At 40.5% G+C, this 21259-nt stretch overlaps 1 protein-coding gene across 1 annotated transcript in view; it reads right to left on the reverse strand.

Annotated features, from left to right (window-relative positions):
* LOC127580247 (golgin subfamily B member 1-like) overlaps positions 1 to 21259 on the reverse strand; it is a 72007-nt gene that overhangs the window by 18569 nt on the left and 32179 nt on the right. The window contains exons 10-14 of the mRNA XM_052033399.1: positions 16143 to 16257; positions 13836 to 13915; positions 10150 to 10234; positions 7436 to 7512; positions 316 to 5714 (exon numbers count right to left, since the gene is read on the reverse strand). Coding sequence (XP_051889359.1) covers positions 316 to 5714; positions 7436 to 7512; positions 10150 to 10234; positions 13836 to 13915; positions 16143 to 16257 — 5756 coding nt within the window. The remainder of the gene's footprint in view (positions 1 to 315; positions 5715 to 7435; positions 7513 to 10149; positions 10235 to 13835; positions 13916 to 16142; positions 16258 to 21259) is intronic.

A 21259-nucleotide genomic window follows, 5' to 3' on the forward strand; every position in this document is an offset into this window, starting at 1 on the left:
GCCTGCTATTCCTACCAACCAACTCCACCCAGCAGTGAGCTGTTTTAAAATATAATGGGGCATTTCTCACCAGAACTGGAATTTCATCAGAAAGCTGTAAATTTCAAATGTACACATGGTTTGAGAGATTTACTTTAAATGATAGGACTTATTTGAAAGGTCAAAGCCCATATTAAGTTACTAAAGTTGAGAACCTTGAATAATCTGTCATGATAAGAATTTACATACAGAGTAAAAGAGTTCTTGAACACCAAGAATGGCCAATTCTGCATTTTTCTTTGACCTTGAAGGGAGATAAGTTTTGTTTTGCTTTACCTGGAAAGCTTGATTTTCAGCTCCTCATGATGAATGGTGGCCTGCCTTAGCTGATCCCTCAGCCTGTTGCAATCATTTTCCTTGTCCCTGATCTCCTCTTCTTTCTTCAATATTGCATCTTTGAATTTGATTTCCCATTTTTTAGACTCATCAATAATTCTATCACGGTCATTCTGCAAAGAGGACATACTACGAGTGAAAGCTGCTAGCTTGGCCAAATTTTCATTGAAATTTGCTTGAATCTGATCGCTTTCTTCTTTCTTCTTTTCCAATATGCCCTGTAGTGCCTCAACAGAGTCTTCAGCATGCTTCTTCTCACGCTCCAAACTTTCCACTTTCTCTTGTATGGCTTTAAGCTCCTTTCTATGTTCATCTTTTTCTAGATTAAGTCTTCTCTTTTGTTCTTCTTCCATATAGATGGTTTGCTCTTTGGCCTTATCTTCAAGAGTCTGCAGCTCTTCTTTTAGTTTCAACTTGTCTGCCAGGATCCTAGCTGCCTCACTTTGAGCATCATCAAGTCGGACTTTACAGGAAAGCAACTCCGCTTGGGCCTTTTTGCAATTTTCCAGTTGTGTTGTTGTTTCTTTCATTGCAGCATCCAAGCTCTTCTGGGTCTCTTGCTGAACAAATTCCAATGCCCGAATGGTTTTTTCTAAACCACTGATCTTCTCCTGGTACCGAATGCAATCTTTCTGCAGTTGCTTGACCTCTTGCTGTTTTTCTTTAAGCAGCTCCTGTAATTCTTTGTTGTGAATTTTACGCCCCTCCTTTCCCTTCTGCATTGACTTCACTTTTTGCTCAAAGTCCTTTTGCAACTTGGCTGCAGCTTCTGCCTTTTCTCTCTCAAGTTGCCTCACCTCTTCTTCCAGTTCACCAATCTGTTTCTGGTACCCTCTCATAGTTAGTTCTAAATGTGAAATCTTGTCGTTATGCTCTTTTGACTCCTGTTGATAATTGGCAATGCTACTGTTTAGCTCTGCCAACTGATTCATGAGTCGCTCTTCTAGATCATCTTTATCCAAATCTGCAGATGCTTTCTCCTTCTTTACTTCTTCTACTTTTTGCTTTAATTGGTGGTTAGCGAGCTCTAGTTCAGAGACGGTCTTATGTATCTCTTTGCATTCATCCATATTTTTAACCAGTTGTTCTTCCAAACTATCCTTTTCACTTTTCATAAGTTGGTTTGTTTTCTTCAATTCATGCAACTCATTCTCTATTATTTGCTTGTCATTTTCCATCTGTCTTAGTTGTTCCATCAACTGTGACAGTTCTTGTCTGTACTTTGTAATTTCATCATAGAAAACAAGATCTTGCGAGCCCTCCGGAGAGGCATGGATTACAGTTGACTCTGCTGAAGAACCTAATTTACTGGTTAATTCCTGTTTAACTTCTACTACAATGGATGTATCAATAGCTTCTTTCATATTAATTTCCTGTTCATGAATGATGTTGCTTTGAGGTTTGGCTGAAACTTTCTCACTATTTTCCAGCTTCTCAGCCATCTCCTTCAGCTCCAGTTTCAAAGCATTGGTCTCCCTCTCCAAAAAATCCCTTTCAACTTTAAATGTCTCAAGTTCTTTCACCACCTTGTCCGTTTCCTGTTTGGCTTTCTGAAGTTCCTCCTGAAGTTGTCTTTCTATTAAGTCTGAAGATTCACTTGGCTTGATCTGCATTCTTTGTTCAGACTGCTGTTCTGACTGAAGTCTCTCAATTTCTTCTCCAAGTTCCATAATTTTCTGCTGCTTTGATTTCGCAAACTTCCTCATTTTTTCCTTCATTCCTTCCTGCTCCTGTATTGCCTCCTGAAGTTGCTTTTCTACCTCTCGTTTCTGAGCCTCAGCCTCTTGAATCTTGCTGAGCAACTCATGCTTCTCCTGTTTACCAATCTCGAGTACGCGGCGCATCTTTTCAATCTCACCACTAACGTTCTCATAGGATTGTAGAAGCGTTTCATATTCCTTTTGTAATTCTTCGTGTCTCCGTTGCCAATCTGAGCTCTCTGCCTTTTGTTCACCTTTTAAGAATTCAACTTCCCGTTGCAAGGTATCTTTTTCTTGTGTAATGCCGTCAATGATTAGTTTTAAGCTCTCACATGAAGCACTGAAATTCTGGTTTTCAACCAGCAATTTATCTACTTCTGCGATTAAGTTTTCCTTTTGCTCCTGAAGATTTGACAATTTTGTCATAAGGTCTTCTTTTTCCTGTCTCAGGTCTTCAGTGGCCATCTCCATTTCACTCAGCTTGCGACTTAATTCTTCTTTCAGTGTTGTTACATTAGCCAGTTCTTCCTTCAGTGATTTGTTCGCTTTCAAATTTTCTTTGCGTGAGATCAAGGCAGCTTGTAGCTTCCTCTGCATTTGCTGTTTTGACTTGGCCTCTTCAGTATCTTCTTCTTGCTTTTGGCGAGTTTCCAGGATTTCCGTCTGAAGTAGTTTTCTTTCATCTTCAAACTCTTTTGCTTGCTCTTCCATTTGAGACTGTAGAGTTTTAATAAAATCTTCCTTCTCAGATAGCTTCTGTTCCAGATTTTCAAAAAGTGCATCTTTTTCCTTCAGCTGAATATGGAAATGTTCTATTTCTTCATCTTTTTTATGCAAAATGACCTTTAACTCTTCATATCGCTTGCTTAGAATGGCCGTGTGTTCAGAATCAGAACTTTCTGCTCTGGCTGCCTCCAAAGCAGACTTTAGATCTTCTGCATGTGCTTCTGTGTCCTGATATCTTTTTCTCAGAAGGTCAACTTCCTTAAGTAACTCTTCTTTCTCCAAGCGGTGGGTTTCTTGCAGCTCAGAGACTTTATCCTGAGACACTGCTCTTTCTTCCATTATTCTCTGCTCAAGATTTGCCAAATGCTGCAGTTTTAATTCAAGATCACTATTTTTATTGTGTACCTCCTCAAGTTCTTCTCTCAACTGCACCACCAAAGGATCTTCAGCTTTTGATTCAGATACATCTACAAGTGCCTGAACCAGGTCTGTTCTTGAAGTCTCTATCATTTCATAGCTCCAACCTAAATGCTGCCTCTTCTCTGGCAATTCCTCCTTTGGGATTTTTGCTTCCTCAGAATTCCCCTGAAGTAGTTTCCCTGGTTGCAATTCTGCAGCCAAAGGGGACTTCTCTTCCAACAGCTGCAGCTGCTCTTTCACCCTTGAAAGTTCTTCACAAATCCTCACTTTCTCCTGACTTTGTTGATTGAAATTCTCCAGCAAAGCATTATATTCCTCCTTCTGTTGTTTCACTTGTTCCCTATGGAGCCTATTTTTCTCCTGAGCCTTCTTGATCGTGTCCTTGCGCAAACTCACAGCTTCCTCAAGCTTCTTCTGCAGCTGATCTTTCTCTCGTTCCAAAGTAGAGAGCTTAGACTCAAGCTCAGTTTGCTTACTTTTTACTGATCCTTCCATTGTGACAGTGGGTTCAGACACCTTATCAGAATCTACTTCAGTGCTCTCATTCTCAACATCCTTCTCTTCCATCTCACATTGCAATGTTGTCTGTTGAATGGCCAACTGCTTGTGCAACATAGTTGCTTCCAGAGAATTCACTTGATCTGTTTTTTCCTGAAGCTTTTGTCTCAGATCCTCTACCAAATTCTGAAGGTGACCAACAGTAGCTTCTTGATCTTGGAGAGCTTTCCTAACATTCTGCAAATCTATTTCCTTCTCAGAAAGTGTCCGAACCAGATCAGCTGTCTGTTGATCCTGGATTTGAGCTTCTTCACGTGGTTTCACTAGCTCTGAAGAGTTTAGGTCGCTGCATCCCGCTTCATTCCCCAATGGAGGGCTTTCCTCTGTTTCAAAGTCTTTGTTCCGTGCTTCCTGTTTCATTTCTTCCATTTTCCTTAAAAGCTCTTTCCTTTGTATCAAAGCAGCTTGTAGCTTTCTTTTTATTTGCTCATTCTCCTTCGTTAGATTTTCTACATGTTTCTTTAAGTCATCCTTCTCCTTCAGCAACAGCTCAAAACTGTCTGTGCCACTTTGTGGAAGGTCAGTTTGTTCTTTATCCTTGGTGGATTGCTCAGGCTCACTAGTGGGGTTCTCCTCTTCTTTCCCCTCCTGTTCTTTGTGTAGCAGTAACAGCTGCTCCTTTAACTGTTTCACTTGGTTTCCCAATGAAAATTTCTCTTCATTCAATGCTACCATTTTCTCAGACATGCTCACAGTGACCTCAGCCATTTCTCTGTCCTTTTCTGACAAACTCAACTGAAGTTGCTGAACTTTGCTTTCATTTTCTAAAAGACCCTGCTGCACGCTCACCAATTCCTGCTCCTTGGAGGCCAGCTTCTGTACAAGTTCCTCAATTTTGGACTTGTCGTCGTTGACAAGCTGCTCCAAGTTCAAGGTTGCTTCTTCCTTCTCCTGTAACTCCCCTCTCAAATTTTTAACTACTACCTCTTGCTCAGTGACCTGACGCTGGATGATGTCCAACTCTTGCTCCAGAGCTTCAATTTTCACATCCTTTGACCTGGATTCATTTTCTGCACTGTGAAGCTGCTCCTCCAATAAGCCATTCTGCATACTCAGGTTTTCCAAAGCCAGAAGGCTCTTTTTCTCTTCATCGACTGCCTCTTCTGCTTTTATCAGTTTTTCTTTCAGTTGAGGTATTATAGACAATTCTTCACTGTACTGCTGAATCTGACTGAGAAGCTGATTCTTCTCTGCACTCAACTTGTTGATGGCTTCCTTTGCATTTGCCGTCTCTTCCTTGTAATCCAAAATTACCTGATTTAAGCCCATAAAGTCCTCATGTTTGTCCTTTAGCTGCTTACTGTAGGAGGCCTCCACCTCTTCCAGGTCCTTTTCAAGCTCCTGTATGCGTGTTTGCAGTTTCTCAGATTCTTTGCTTTGAACTCCTTGAAGCTCAGGAACATGTCTTGTAATTCCACCATCCTGCTCCTTTCCCAAGATCACTGGTCGTCCTCCATGTGAGGCAGAACTATATTCCAGATTTTCCCCACAACTGTACACTTCTGTGGTTGAATAGGTATGCTCTCCCACATGGACAACTGTTGTACTCCTCTGTTCTACCTGAACAGAGGTGGCCTTCCCCTCCAGTTGTACTGAAACCATCATGCTCTCCACTTCAGCAGATGAACTTGTCCCTTCTTCCATCACAGTGATGGTGCTCATTCCTTCCTTCTGCTCTGTATATACATTAAAATGCTTATCTGTTGCCCACACAGCTTCTTGTTGCTCAGGCATAAGCTGATTTCCATCCTCTGTACTTATTTGACAGATAATCCCATCTTCTGACAATACTGAATTCAGCCCGTGCAACAACTGCTGATTCGTCTGGGCTTCTGCTAGTTGATGTGTAACAGAGCCAGGCTCTTTGCCTTTGTCAGAAATAACCCTCTGCAGAGAATGAATCCCACTGCATTCCTCAGTGTCTGCTTCACCGTGCTGAATTAACAAAAAAAGTAGAAGCATATATTCTGTTACTGCTGCACAATGAAGAACATATCAACAGTTAAGTCAGACAAGGGTTATAAGAAGCCTTATATGATACAAGTCAGACCTCTTGTACATCTACAATTTCCTTGGCCCCAACACTGGCAATCAAATCATCAGCCACAATTCTGGAATAAACTCTGCATTTTATTCCTTTGCCATTACCTCACATTCTTGTTTAAAACTGACCTATTTGACCAACCTTTGTTCAGATGCCTGAATGCTCCCTTATTTAGCTCGGTGTTTTTTCTTGCCTGATTCTTTGTTCAGGAAACTATACAGGTTATTGGTAATGCTGATACATAATGGGAAAGAAAAGGCAGTACAAGAGCAATCTGCATTTGCATGGGGTAATTTATAGTCTGTGCTTATTTTCAACCCACAGCAATATTTATGAAAGCTCCAGAAGATGATGATAACTACAGCAACCCCATTGAGCCCCCTATGTGGGTAGATAGTGAATAAAAATGGCATTCATTTAACTACCAGTCAGAGCCAAGTTCATAAACAGAGACCCTGTCTCTACTCTTCCAATGATGCACCTCTTAAACTCAACTTGAGGGAAAGGGAACGATACATATACATTAACAAAAATCTCAGATTCCACTTTATTCTACACTCCATTGCACCTGAAACTGGGATTGTTACATGGGACTGACATAATCACATGGTCCTTGTATATTTCTGCTTTTTTTCTCCCAACAGTTGCTGTCCCGTCAATGAAGTATTTGGTCCTTGGGCATCCTGCAATGTGGTTGGGAGCCAGAGTCTGTGGATAACCAAGGCAAGTTCTGAGACCAAAAACTTGCTGGTTGGCACCATGGAAGCTGCTGGACTGTTGTTTCTCAGGAGGAATTCTATTTTACCTTGTCTACATGTAACTCCAGTTCAAAACTGCAAGGTAGAAGTTTGTTTTTAACTGCTGGTAGTAAATGAATGCTCATGCACCAGCCACCCATTGGTTACTACAGCACAGAAGGCCACCATTTGGCCCAATGGTCTAATCCAATCCCATCTGTCCCATTCCCTGCTCCTTATTCCCCTGTAGCCCTATAACTTATTCTCTTTCACACCTACCCATCAAGTTCCCTGTGATTCTTTTCATCACTTACCTACACATAGGGGTAGTTTACAGTTACCAATCAACCTACAAGCATATCTTTGCAATGTGAGAGCAAGTTATATCATCTAGCAGAAACCCATGTAGTCATGGGGAGAATGGACACACTCCACAGAGACAGCACTCAAGGGCAGGCTCAAATACAGGCCCCTAGAGCTATGAGGCAGCAGCGATGAATGTTGTACCACTGTGCCACACCATTGTTCTCCACTCCCAAAATTTAGCTATCACCACTTCAGGGATTCAAGCCAGCACTGCATTCACCTGTCAACTACAGATCAGCCTTGTCACCAGCACATCTCTCAAGGATACGAAAATCCAAACTGGCCAAGAGAGCCTACTTTCCATTATCTGCAAATTAGTACACATCCTCAGCAGCTTCAAATGATTAATAGTTGCCATTTCAAAGCTGAACATCAGGGAAATGAAGTCCTTTAATACTTGTATTTTGTAGTTCCTCACTTTGAAGCTTCCAGAGACCAGAGAGCTACCACGTGAAGCTAAAACTCAACATAGTGACTGCAGGGAAAATTACAGCTAAAGGTTCCTGTACCTGAACTTCTATTGGTTCTGTTGCTCTTTGTTCTGGTTCAGAGACCTCCTGAAGATTCTTCATTTTGTCAGTCTGCTCTGAAAAGTTAAACAGTCATTTATAATCAATCCTCCTCCAAGTTTAGATATCTTGCAATACATTTTCCAACTTCCCCTTGGATGACTATAACAGTCATATACACCCAGCAGCAGGAAAGGCTCCACTTTTCAATATCAGGTTGGAAATCTCAGCTTGAAAACCTAGTCACTTTCTGCAAGGTGCTGACAAAAATGTGAGCATCCCAGCCAATTCCACTCATTGCGGCCCTTAAAATGCAGCTTCATTATTAGTTGCTGGCTGCTGCTTAGGTTGGCACAGTCAATTAACAACTTTGAGCGGCACAAGCTGTGTCTGCCCATGAAAGATAGGTCTGTAAAGTAACCCGAAACAGACAATGCATTTATGTTACTAAGGGGTCCAACAGCTATGTCAGGCAACTGCCAGTGACGTCTATGAAAATATTTCACTACATTTTAGATTGAACAGAGCTGAAAATTGAAAAGGCACTTAAAAAATAAAAAGTGTTCAATTCTATTACAAAAATCTTTCCTCACAATATCGTTCTCTGTTCAATGGGAATGTGATATTCTGCCTGACTTTTGAAGCAGTGTTTGAAAATAAGAAGGAAAGGAGAACGAGGAGCTCACCATCTCCTGGAGAAAGTATTGCAATGTCGGGCAGCTAAATTACGACTATTTGGATTTGGCTTCCTTGAGAAAGTATGCTTCTTTGAGCTTTTAGTACTTTGAGATTTATTTAATCTGTTGAGGCTATTCCACTTCATTTCAATTGAACTCATGAACACAGAGAGGTCAGATAATTATTCCCATCTCTTTGTGCTCACAGCCTTCATATGATTCTAAAGCTCATTTGCAACACCTAGAAATAAATTTTATTAGACACTTTGTTGTTCTTTTGACAAAAATCAAAACTAACCCTTTTCTCACTTTCATATGCAGATAGGTTTGTTGAATATTTTTTTGCTTTACATTGTTTATACTACATTTTTAAAAGCATGGTTTGGTATTGGTGATTTTTTTTGCATTCATCAAGTGAAGGTTGTCAATATGATAAAATAGAATAACTTGATACGGTCCCATCAAACATTCATGGCTGTTTAGATACAGATTTAAGCTCCCAATACATTATCCCTTCAAATATTCCAGGGCAAATACAACACCAGTAACTTCCTCCAGTTTAACCCAGTAATAAGCCTTAGTCATAGTCATGGAGGAAAAAAACCCATTGTATTGAAGAGTGCTATCTTCCAGTTACCATGACTGCATCTTATTGCTTCCCTGAAGACATCAGCAATTCAGGAGACTGTTATATTTTGAATGCCCAAAGGTACTGAACGAGTCTGTCACGAAGTCATTTCAGATAAGGTCTTGGAGGCATCATCTTCAAATAGATCTGGAATCACAGAATGGTCACAGCACAGAAGCAGGCTGTTCACCATGCTGAGACCATGCTTGCTTTATGTAAGAGCACTCCAGCTTTCCCCACTCTCCTGTCTTCCTCAGGGCCTGGCAAGACACCAACCACTTTTCCTCAAGTCACTTCTAGCTCTTTGGTCAATCACTTACCATCGACATTCCCTACCCCATGACGTTTCCGGATTTTAAGTATCTCTACCGGATACCCTCAGCTTTCTTTATCTCAAGAACAACCTCAACTTCACTAGACTACAAACATAACCAGTGTTTCTCATCCTTGGGATCATCTCTTCTGCACTCACTCCAAAGCCTTTACACATTTCCTAAGGTGTTTTGCCCAGAACTGGATTCGATGCCCGAGTTTTGGCCAATCTAGCATTTTATAATGGTTTATCAGGACTTCATGCCTTTTGTGTTCTATGCTGTTTACAAACAGCAGCTTTTGGTTTTATTAGTAATCACTTTCTCTCCCTGCCCTGCCACTTCCAATGAACTGTGCAAATATACCACCAGATCTCTCTGTTCCTGCACTCCTTTTAAACTGTGACCTTTAGTTTATATTGCCTCTCATTCTTCCTATCAAAATACAATACATTCATCAGCATTAAATTTCATCTGCCACCTTTCTGTCCATTTCAGCAGGATGTCAATAGTTCCTTGAAATCTATTACCATCTTCTTCACAGTTTACTCCTAATCTTCACAGCCTCCTAATTTTGTGACATCTCCCTCCGCCTCTCTGTAATATCACACACTATTGTTTCCATTTCTGATGAAGGGTCTTTGACTGGAAAATTTTTTTTTAGCATTTTATTTACAGTGTGGTTACAGGCCCTTCTGGCCCAATGAGTCCACGCCACCCATTTTAAACCCAAATAACCTACCCGTACGCCTTTGCAATGTGGAAGGAAACCAGAGCACCCGGAGGAAACCCACGCAGACACGGGAGAACGTACAAACTCCTTACAGACAGTGACGGGAATCGAACCCCGATCGCTGGCGCTGTAATAGCGTCGCGCTAACCGCTACGCTACTATGTTAATTTTGTTTCTATCCCCAGAGTGTTTCCAGCATTTCCTGCTTTTGTTTCACGTTTTTAGCATCTGCAGTTTTATATTCTGTCTTAAATTCTATTTTGTTTGTATTTAGTCTTTATAAATCAGATTTATGTCAAACTGCAGAATGTTAAATGGGCTTGGGCTTTTCCCATATTATCTGAAGTAGCATCCACTATCATTACCTGTGACACTTTGTGAAATGTCTCTGGAATGGGTTGCTTGATCTGGTACCACAGTTTCCAATAATTTGGTGCCACTGTCTTCAGCCTAAACAAAGAAGAATTTAAACACAAGTCATACTCAACATCAATGCTTTTGCAGTGACAATGATAAAACAAAACTACATCTACTCATCTGATTCATGAAGCCCAGGATGCTCAGCCAGCTTCAGCTATGTCCTCTCTACATGTTTTCCTTTAACTAGTGCCAACAGTTTTAATGAGTATACAATTCACTGTAATTTAAAAATACTATAACTGAGATGTTATAAATTCCAATAATGACTGATCAGGTGAGACTCTGTTCATAAGAGTCACTCCCGCCACTGTCTGTAAGGAGTTTATACGTTTTCCCCGTGTCTGCGTGGGTTTCCTCCAGGTGCTCCGGTTTCCTCCCACATTCCAAAGACGTACAGGTAAGGAAGTTGTGGGCATGCTATGTTGGCGCCGGAAGCGTGGCGACACTTGTGGGCTGCCCCCAGAACACAACACAAAAAGATGTATTTCACTGTGTGTTTTGATCTACATGTGATTAATAAAGAAATCTTATCTTAAGAGACGGGTGACCTGATAAAGGTAGAAGAAGAACATTCCAAAGACGTACAGGTAAGGAAGTTGTGGGCATGCTATGTTGGCGCCGGAAGCGTGGCGACACTTGTGGGCTGCCCCCAGAACACAACACAAAAAGATGTATTTCACTGTGTGTTTTGATCTACATGTGATTAATAAAGAAATCTTATCTTAAGAGATGGGTGACCTGATAAAGGTAGAAGAAGAAAAAATATACTTGGAGACCAAATTCAGGATCATAAATCCATTAAGTAATTCAGGAGAATTCCTAAGGAATCAAGAACATGGAACTTGCAACATCAATGAGCAGCTGAGATACATTTAAGGGGCAGCTAGATAAGTTTAAGGGAATGAGAAATGGATGGCAAAGCTGATAGGGTTAGATCAAGGGAAGGTGGATTGATCTTAATGTGCAGCATAAACACTGGCAAAGATGAACTGAGGTTAATGGCTTGTTTTAGTTTTGTAAATTTAATGTAATTCTATATAATAACCAAAACATACAGCCCAATGCAGTGCTCCATGAAACAATTAGGGCCATCATTCCTGGTCTGTGCTGAGGAAGTTGACCTCTGAACAGCCACTATAATTTGGTTCACTGAACTGAATGGAATGAGGAAGGAGCCCAGGCATGGGTCGAACAGGATTGTGAATAGGACTGGAGCCTGCTGCTGTGCTCGGTGGTCTGTTATCTCATTTATCTGCAGTTGATTCAAATTCCTTGGCTTGATTGATATTGGAAAGTGCACTTCTGTTGGAATTCAGTCACAATTCCCTCTTTGAATATCATAACATCACTCACAGCAAGGTCACAGGTGGTATTAAAAGGCTCTAATGACCCTGGAACCACACCTCAGAGAGAAGATAGGAAAGGGAGGTGAACAAACTGGAGATCAGAATCTGAATTTCACCCAACTGAGGATTGGCTATTTTACAGTTGAAAATGTAGTAGAGTTCCAACAAATACTGGATGGTAAACAAAGCTCGCAACATGAGAAGGCTTAATATTCTCATGGTCCTGATACTTACAAGCCTCACATGCAGAGGGCCAATAAAATTTATTATATCACTGGCACAAGTAACAGGTTTGTCCCCCAAATTGTTAACATGGTGCAACTGTGAAAATCTGAGTAACGATCAAGAGGAAGCCCATCATCCAGAGTTTGAACCAATCAGGAGGAATCCCATTATCTGTAAGCCTGGGTACCAAACAGGATCAGGAAGCCCTTCTCTCAGACTGTGTAGCAATTGGGATCCTATCGTCTGTAACCCTAGTTATAAGGAACAAAAACCCAAACTGCTTTCAGCTTATGAACATAGGGCAACTGACATCATCTAAATTAGTTAGTCTAAAAATGGCTAAACATGAGGGGACACAATTTTAAGGTGATCTGGAGGAAGATACAAGGGGGATGTCAGGGGTAAGTTTTTTTTTACACAGAGGGTGGTGGGTGCGTGAAACGCACTGCCAGCAGAGGTTGTGGGGGCAGATACATTAGGGACATTTAAGAGACTCTTCGATAGACACGTGAATGATAGAGAAATGGAGGGGCTATGTGTGAAGGGTTAGATAGATCTTAGAGCAGAATAAAATGTCGGCACAACATTGTGGGCCAAAGGGCCTGTACTGTGCTGTAATGTTCTAAGTTCTATCTGTAGCTTCCCAATGAGATCACTAAAAAGCACAGACAAGGGATCAAGTCTAGATCCTACTGCTCTGTTGGGCCAGAACTACATTGAGTGGTGTATTTACCAATGGAAGACTTAAAAGGATTTAGGTTTGGCATTCACTTGAACCCTTGTGTCATTAAGCAGATGTAGTTATAAAATTGTCCCCACTTATGATGTAGTCAACTGACCGTCCATAATCCTGTGTTAAAAAGATGCGAGAGATTCAATCAGCAGCAGTACAGAGCCAAGCTGTATTATTTAAGCCTTGTTCTCTGACTGAAAGCCTATTATCTTCTACAGTAAGGCTCAAAGTGTTTCAGTGTCCCCACAATGTCCTCAGAGCCTCTATACGTGACCTGCTGTGGATAAGAATTCCATTTTTAGACCTTCCCTTTTTGTTTAATGAGCAACTACAGTGCAGATACTAAGCTCCAAAACTGTAGGAAGGTATCTTTAACAGCATCTGGATAATAAGGGCACTAGACAAATGACTTTTGTAGAGAACTTAATACTATGAAAGCAATGGAATTTTATATACAAGTTATTACAGGGAGAGGCTTTGATGGAAGAATTAACCAATGAAATCGAATATCTTTGATGGATTAGTTGGCCATTTTTCATCCGTGACTTTTAAAATAAGATGAAGAGGCTCTATTTAAATGAATTTATTCCCTTACTTTACCAATCAATCTCCATGGATTGGTGCGGCACTGTGTCATAGTAACTCCACCATTCTATCTGTCCCAACCTAGCTAAGCCAACGGAGAGAAGGTTTAAACAGCAGTTTACACAAGGGCAAAAGAAATGTTATGGATGAAGAAAATTCAGCAAATCTATCCTTCCCTTTTACACCCTACCCTTCCAAATGAAGTCTATTCTTCCAGTATCCTAATTCTCTTAAATCCTAAACCTCAAGTACTCTAACTATCCTACAAAAGCCCTCCTTTCTAATCCCTAACTCTCTTAGTAAACAGATGCAATTAAGATTCACTTCTAAGTTAAAATAAAAATTACAGTATTAATATCTACCACTGTATGCTTTCTGCTTTTAATCCAATTTACTGTCCATGCTGCTAATAGCCTTTGATTCCCTGGGATTCAATTCTGCTAAACAGGCTTTTGTGTGGGACTTCCTCAGCTGTTTCAGAAAAACAACAAGAGAAACCAAAAATCTTCTCTATTACCTTATCAAAAGTATAATCATTAATGAAACACGATTTGCCTTTAACAACTTTGTGCTGGCTCTCCATTATCAACTGAAACTTCAGGTATCTATCAATGTTCACACTGATTATTGTTCCTGAAAGTTGTTCCATGCCAAAGTTAAACCTTTTGGCCTGTAGTCACCAAACACATTTTATACCCCTTTTTGAACAAGGATGTCACAGTTTCCATTTTCCAGCCCATACCCGATTAGAGTCTTCAGTGGGTTGAGCCAACATCATAGCCCCATGCATTTCAAGTTCTTCAATCCTGGCTCGCAGACGTTCTATGAAACACAAATGAACATCTCTTCAGTTTCTGCTTGCTTTTAATGACATATTTCACATCAAGATCCAATCATTCTGAGGCAATAAACTGAAAGGTAAACTGTAACTCAAGCATTGTTAATTCTTGCATTAATACAGACTTATAATTCTTTATAAATAGGTGGGCTTCCAGTTCTCCATATCCAAGAAATCAGACCACTGTACCTATCACCCCCACAGTTCCATACATAAGGGAGGGACTGGAGCAATGCTTACAAGGCATGATGGTTGAACAGCAAATCTGTTTCACAAGACAAAGAATAAAAATGAATGGAACGTGAAACAGAAAATATTGTAAACGTACAGCAGGTGAGGCAGCAACAGTTAATGTTTGGGGTCTGGAACCTTTTCTCAAAACTGTATAAGAGAGACAAAACAAGTTAGTTTTCAGTAGGAGAAAAGGTGGGGGAGGGATGGGGGAGATCCCAGGTAGAGCATGTCCAATTGGGCTAGTGGTGGCTGTTACCTGCACATTCGGTTTCTTCGTCTATGTAATGTGTCTGGGTTCTTTGCAACCTTGCACTGCTACAACTAGGCCCAATGCAAGCTTGAAGAACACTACCTCATCTTCATCTGGGCAAATTATAGCCTTGCAACTCAACATCAAATTCTTTAGCTTCAGGTCGCTCACTATTTCTTTCTGTACATATCAAAACTGGTTATTTCTGCCTAAAATTATTTCTGCCATTTTTCTTATTCTATTTGTATAGCGTGACCTGCTCGGCATTCTGAGAGTCTTGCCATTTACAATATGTTACAGAGATAAAGTAGTTTAATGTGATGGTAAGATATCTTTATTAGTCACATGTGCGTCGAAACACACAGTGAAATACGTCTTTGCGTAGTGTTACGAGCCAGGTTGCTATTTGGGGAGTGTCCCTTTAAGACACTTGAACAGTAGTGTGTGTGTTTTTGTCTGACTGCTATGGGTGGGAGCTTCTATAACTGGAATGCTGCAGGTGGATGAAGGAGGATTCATTGAAGTGCTGGCAACTGCAGAGATGAGAGAGAGAGAGAGAGAGAGAGAGAGAGACGGGGGAGAGAGCGGGGCAGAGAGCGGGAGCAATGACTGCCAGCCTCTGTGTCTACAAGTGAAGCACAATTGTTATGACTGTCACTTTACAATCCATACATAGATTTTTGGAGCAATCTGTGGAGTCCACTTTGTCATTAACCTGTACAAGGAATCAAGTGTATCTGTGGACAGCCACATATCAAGTGCCCTTGGTGTGGCTGATATTTCGGAACAAAGTAATGGAGATCTTCAGCGATTGTGGCGTTGTATTGGTTCCATCGTGGAACTTGTGGAATTCATAAACTCCTTCTCTCTACATTCTAACGTAGTTTTCAGAAGCTTTTGCTCATCATCTCGCTTTGTGACTGACAGAACTGAACTTTGAGAACTGTTCCTAGACTTGGGGTTTGGGAACTTGTCACACACACACTTTGGTTTATTTTGGTTAATGTTTAATAGCTAATGTTTTTCTTTTCTTATTATTACAAGTAGTTATTAATAAATAGAGTTTAACATTTAAACATGGCTCATTGTGTTTCTATTGTTGCTGGTACATAACAGTAGAGAGTTGTGGGGTCAGCAACAGCTGCTATTAACCCATTTGGGCGTGCCCTATTAGAGATATTCCCTTTGTTCTGTAGATCCCATCTCCACCTTCTCTCCTACTGAAAACAAACTTGCTTTTGTCTCTTTCCCAGTTCTGTAGGGTTACAGACCCACAGCATTAACTGATTCTTCCTTCCACAAATGCATTTTTTGCTTTTCAGTTTTTTGATTTTCTAGAAAAATGAATGGAGTTTGTCGCGGGACTCTGATTTGCAGCGTCAAGCATCAGCGACATTTCTGAAATAGATTACTTAATTCTTCTGCTACATGCTGCTCCCACACCTCTGTTGCAGCATGCAGGTATGTGCTGGGCCACATCTCACAGGCTATATGGAGAAAGTAAATCTCTGCACACTTTGAATGCCTATAGTGTTCTGTGGGCAAAAGAACACACAGATGTTAAAATGCTCTCCCACTGTTTCACTGAAGGATGCTATTAGAGGAGCAAGGTGGTATCCCAATGTCCAAGCAACAAACCTCCCTCAAGCAACATCAGCAAAATAAAGATTATATAACCATCCATCTATTTTAAGAAGTTAAGACTCCTTTCCAAAGAATACATTTACCATTTTCAGTCTTGACCTCCTCATAGTCTACTATTCTCCATAATAGGCTTCCCTTCTCCTCCTCTAGCTCAGCCAATCTGTTCTGAGATGTCACCACCTGTTCCTCAGCAGCAGTCTAGATGTGATGAAGGGGTGGGATTGAATAGGAGGAAAAAAATGAAACAAAAATTACTGGATGAGACATAATCTGAAATAGGATGATCTAAGAATACCTGTAATATGATTTATTTTTCAGGAAAGGAATACATTGCCCCAGTCAGCTGACAAGTTTTGATTCCTTTTGATATACATGATGGTGATATGAAAATGATGCTTAAGTAAAATTTGCCTCAGGGCACCATCTCTTGGCTAAAGCCTAAAACAGTATTATTATAGACAACAGCTTACATTAGAATCTCCATTCTGAATGTTTGCACAGGCAGTTTCAATAATGAATATTAGCTTAAAGTTCTGGCCAGAAATTACATCAGCAGGAAATTCAGAAATAGATGAAATGCCCCAATGATATAGAACATGGATATGATATTGATCTTCTGTGGCAATGCAAATTGGGAGTAAGATCAATTTAAGGGCATAATTAGACAAACAGCAACACTGTCTCCAGTATATACAATATATTCACATACCGTATGGATGGCATATAATATTTATGTTATTATGGGGCATGGTTAAGTTACTATAGTAACAACTCAGAGATTTGGCCAATTATCTGGAGGCCAGAACTCAAATTTACTTAAACAAACTGAATTGAAAATTTCTACCCAGAATGGAGAACATGAAACTATTGGATTATCATAGAACCCAGGAATTGCATTAATGGCTTTTAAGGAAGCAATAGTCTTTACCTGGTCTGGCTTTTATGCAACTCCAGATACTGCAGAGGTTAATTCTCAATTCCCCTCTGAAATGGTAATTGAGGATGGGCAATGAATGCTGGACTTGCCAGTGACATCCACAGCTTGTGAATGAATTAAAAAGTGATAATTAAATACAATGCTCATTACAATATAGTAGGTAGGTGTGGATGCTTCATGACAGTGTTACTGGGATGTGAAACTTAGATACAAGAAGGTACAACAGGATTGCAACTTCTATTATAAGTGTGTGCACACAGATTTATAGCAGAATAATTTAATAGGAAGGACATTCAGTTGTAGGACTTTTAATGATACCAGAAGAAAGAAGCCTATACTGTACCTACTTTAACTTCTGCATTCACACTCTAGGAAAGATTTATTGAGATCTGTTTTTACAAAGAGGACAAAAATATCTCCAGCCCTGACTAGTATGGAGGATCTTTGTTTGGAGTCACCTATCAAGACAATGGCTTGATTCTTTACTTCAACGGTGGCAGTGTAATTATCCTGAATGTTTACCTTAACAAGAGTCTTTGTCAGACTCAAAACATCAATGGAGGAAGACTTGGGAGACAAGCAATAGACTGCAAGATGGAAATACACCTTTTGGAAAGTTTGAAATAGCAAAAGGATTGTAGATAAAATGAACCTAAACAAATTGAGCAGCACAATGGCACAGCAGTTAGGAATGCTAACTCATAGCTCCAATGCCCCAGGTTTAATTCTGATCTCTGGTGCTGACTGGAGTTTTCATGTTCTCCCTGTGACTGCGCAGATTTCTACCAGGTGCTCCAGTTTCCTCCCACATACCAAGGACATGCTGATTGGAAGCTTAATTGGCTATTGTACATTAACCCTAATGTAGGTGGGTGGTAGGAGAATCAGAGAGGGAATGGATTGTAGGAAAATAGGTGGGGTAATGGGATTGATGGGATTGCCCTAGGAGCAAGTAAAGACTCAATGGCTTCCTTCTATATCATAAGAAAATAGGAGAATAAATTGCTTGTCATAACAACAAATAGCATAAGCTAGTGGGTAAACTCAGGAAGAAGGCAAATTAGATTTAATAACTTTGCACAAAGGATGGGGAATCTGTGGGTTAATCCATCCAGGGGACTGGAAGGCAAACCTGCACATTTAAGAAAGCACTGAGTAGTGTCCTGGTGAAAGAAGATTTAAAGGGGAGTAAGAGTATGGGAGTTTTTGAACTTCGGCACAACCAGATGAACCATAATAATCTGTCCCAAATTTCATGTTCTTATAATAGAAACTGAAAGGTTTCCATTTTCTAACCATGGAGAAGACTTTAACTATGAGGGAGCTAACATGGCCCACATTGAAGGGATAAAGTGATGTCTGCTTGGGACTCACCAGCCAAAAGGTTCTGGTAAAATAATGAATGGAACTGAGAAAATAAACTGAAAGCAGTGTTGGTGGAATAATAAAATGGGAGTAATTGAGAAGCAAGACAGGCACTACAACAAATCAACAGAATACATGCAGGATATAGTTTCCAAAAGAACACAGAGTCCCAAGATCACTAATTCGTAGAAGACTCAAGGAACAGAAACATGGAACCTTATAGTGCAGAAAGAAACCATACAAAACTAATCCCAGTGCCTGATCTCCCCTGATAATCATCTTCCTCCATTTCAGACATTAGAGGTATCCACCCAGCAGTTCCTTGAATTTTATTTAGATGCTCATTTGCATAGCTTTTTGTTAAATTATGGAATTTGTTGTGCCTGATTGATCATGTATAATGCAGAAGTGGTAATGAAAGCACTAAAAACTTCCAACTCCACCTGAACTAACCCTTAGGAAAAGTCCTACAGTGATTGAAGAGAAACAAACATTGAACAGATGCAGTGGAAGGGTCAGAAGAGAGTAAGTTTCAAGAAGGTTTTTGATAGGCAGTGCAGGTAAAGAAGTCTGTGAGAAATCATGGTGAAGACTGCCGAAAGTTACACCTTCAATGGCAGAAACAAAGGAAAGGTGTGCAGGGCACCTAGAGAATGAGAGGGCAAGAAATGGGACAGAGAGCTAAAGGATGCTTCAGAGGCAGGGCAAGAAGTCATGCAATGACATGTAAACAAGAAAAGGCATGATGAATTAGCATTTGGAAATGGAAGTTAACACGTTCAGAATAACGAGCAAGGAAAACCAAGTGCAAGGAACAGAGTTTAGAAATGCACTTTGTTAAGAAGCAAGCCAGGGAGAGATATGGTGAATTCTAGTCTGAGAACAAAAAGAGCAAATGCTATACACACAAATAACAGAGGCTACAATATGTGTGATCAGTGTGCCATTAGATTACAGTACTGCAGCACTTAATGCTTCACTCAGCATTTGGAAACAACTAGAACATGTGAAGTCCGACTGCCTAAGCAAGATTGACACCTACCTGATACATAAGTAGTAGTACAGAAACAGTTTACAACCCAAGCTGCTTATGGCTTAATCAGAGTACTGAAATAGCTCCTCAGCTGCAGGTTTGAGGCTGTATTATAGGTTTCCATATTATTGTTACCTTACTTAAAGCACTTGGAAATGGTGAATGCATTGTATTAATCCTTACAAAGTGCCAAGAGAATGGCATAAAAACAGAAATCAAATTAAGCCTCAATAGCTAGAATGATAACAAGGTTGATGCATTAATTTTCAGAGGCACCAAAAAGGTGTAATGAAACAGCTCCCAAAAACATTCCAGAGTGTGCTAGTGATACACGCAGCAGACCTTCCAGCCCTGAACTATCCTGGGTTAGCTGGGCTTGGTTCAGATGCTACAGTTAGGTTCAGGTCTCTCAAGTTTCTATCCTTGACCATTTTCACTGATCACTGCTACAGAGAACCAGTGGGTCGATTTTGGACAAGACCAGGATCATAATCAGCTGTGATGTTTTACATCAGCTAACACTTCAGCCTCAAGCACGAAGAACAGGTGAAGTACAACACAACATCAGTGGCATGCAGTCGTCCTCCACTGCAAGTCAGGATTGTCAAGAAAGGATTTGACTGGATGAACATTGGCAAGATCCCACTGCAAGGCCAGGGTGCAGGAGTGCGGTGGGAAGAGATGGCAATTGCAAAACTTTCAGTTATCTGAAAAGCAAAAGATATTAATTCCCAAAAGATTTACCTCACTGTCAAGAATATACACTTGTTTTCCAATAACCAATTGATCTACCACATTGCTCTGGTCCAGGCTGCAGCACATAACACAGCAATCAGTGACCAAGTCAGAAAGAAAGAGCAAAGAAGCGAGTGAAAGCTGGATACAAGACATATGGTGTTAGCAGATTAATTTGCAACATTCAGAGAAATTCAATTTTACTTTATCAGACAATCCTGTTACATAATGCCGGTATCGATAGAGGAGATGAAACAGTTTCAGTTACATCGGTTCTTCATCTCCACTCCCTCACTCTCTAGGCAGTACATTCCACTCACACTATCCAGTAACTCAAGAGACCACTCTGTATGTATAAGGTAGATACAGTGGCATGCAAACGTTTGGGCACCCCTAGTCAAAATTTCTATTACTGTGAATAGCTAAGTGAGTAAAAGATGAACTGATTTCCAAAAGGCATAAAGTTAAAGATGACACATTTCTTTAATATTTTAAGCAAGATTACTTTTTTATTTCCGTCTTTTACTGTTTCAAAATAACAAAAAAGGAAAAGGGCCCGAAGCAAAAGTTTGGGCACCCTGCATGGTCAGTACTTAGTAAAACCCCCTTTGGCAGGTATCACAGTTTGTAAACGCTTTCTGCAGCCAGCTAAGAGTCTTTCAATTCTTGTTTGGGGGATTTTTGCCCATTCTTCCTTGCAAAAGGTTTCCAGTTCTGTGAGATTCTTGGGCTGTCTTGCATGCACTGCTCTTTTGAGGTCCATCCACAGATTTTCGACGATGTTTAGGTCGGGGGACTGTGAGGGCCGTGGCAAAACCTTCAGCTTGTGCCTCTTGAGGTAGTCCATTGTGGATTTTTAAGTGTCTTTAGGACGTTATCCTGTTGTAGAAGCCATCCTCTTTTCATCTTCAGCTTTTTTTTTTACAGACCGTGTGATGCTTACTTCCAGAATTTGCTGGTATTTAATTGAATTCATTCTTCCCTCTACCAGTGAAATGTTCCCTGTGCCACTGGCTGCAACACAAGCCCAAAGCATGATCAATCCACCCCCGTGCTTAACAGTTGGAGAGGTGTTCTTTTCATGAAATTCTGCACCCTTTTTTCTCCAAACATACCTTTGCTCATTGCAG

The sequence above is a fragment of the Pristis pectinata genome, chromosome 19 (genome assembly GCF_009764475.1).
Source record: "Pristis pectinata isolate sPriPec2 chromosome 19, sPriPec2.1.pri, whole genome shotgun sequence".
In the NCBI taxonomy this organism is placed as follows: domain Eukaryota; kingdom Metazoa; phylum Chordata; class Chondrichthyes; order Rhinopristiformes; family Pristidae; genus Pristis; species Pristis pectinata.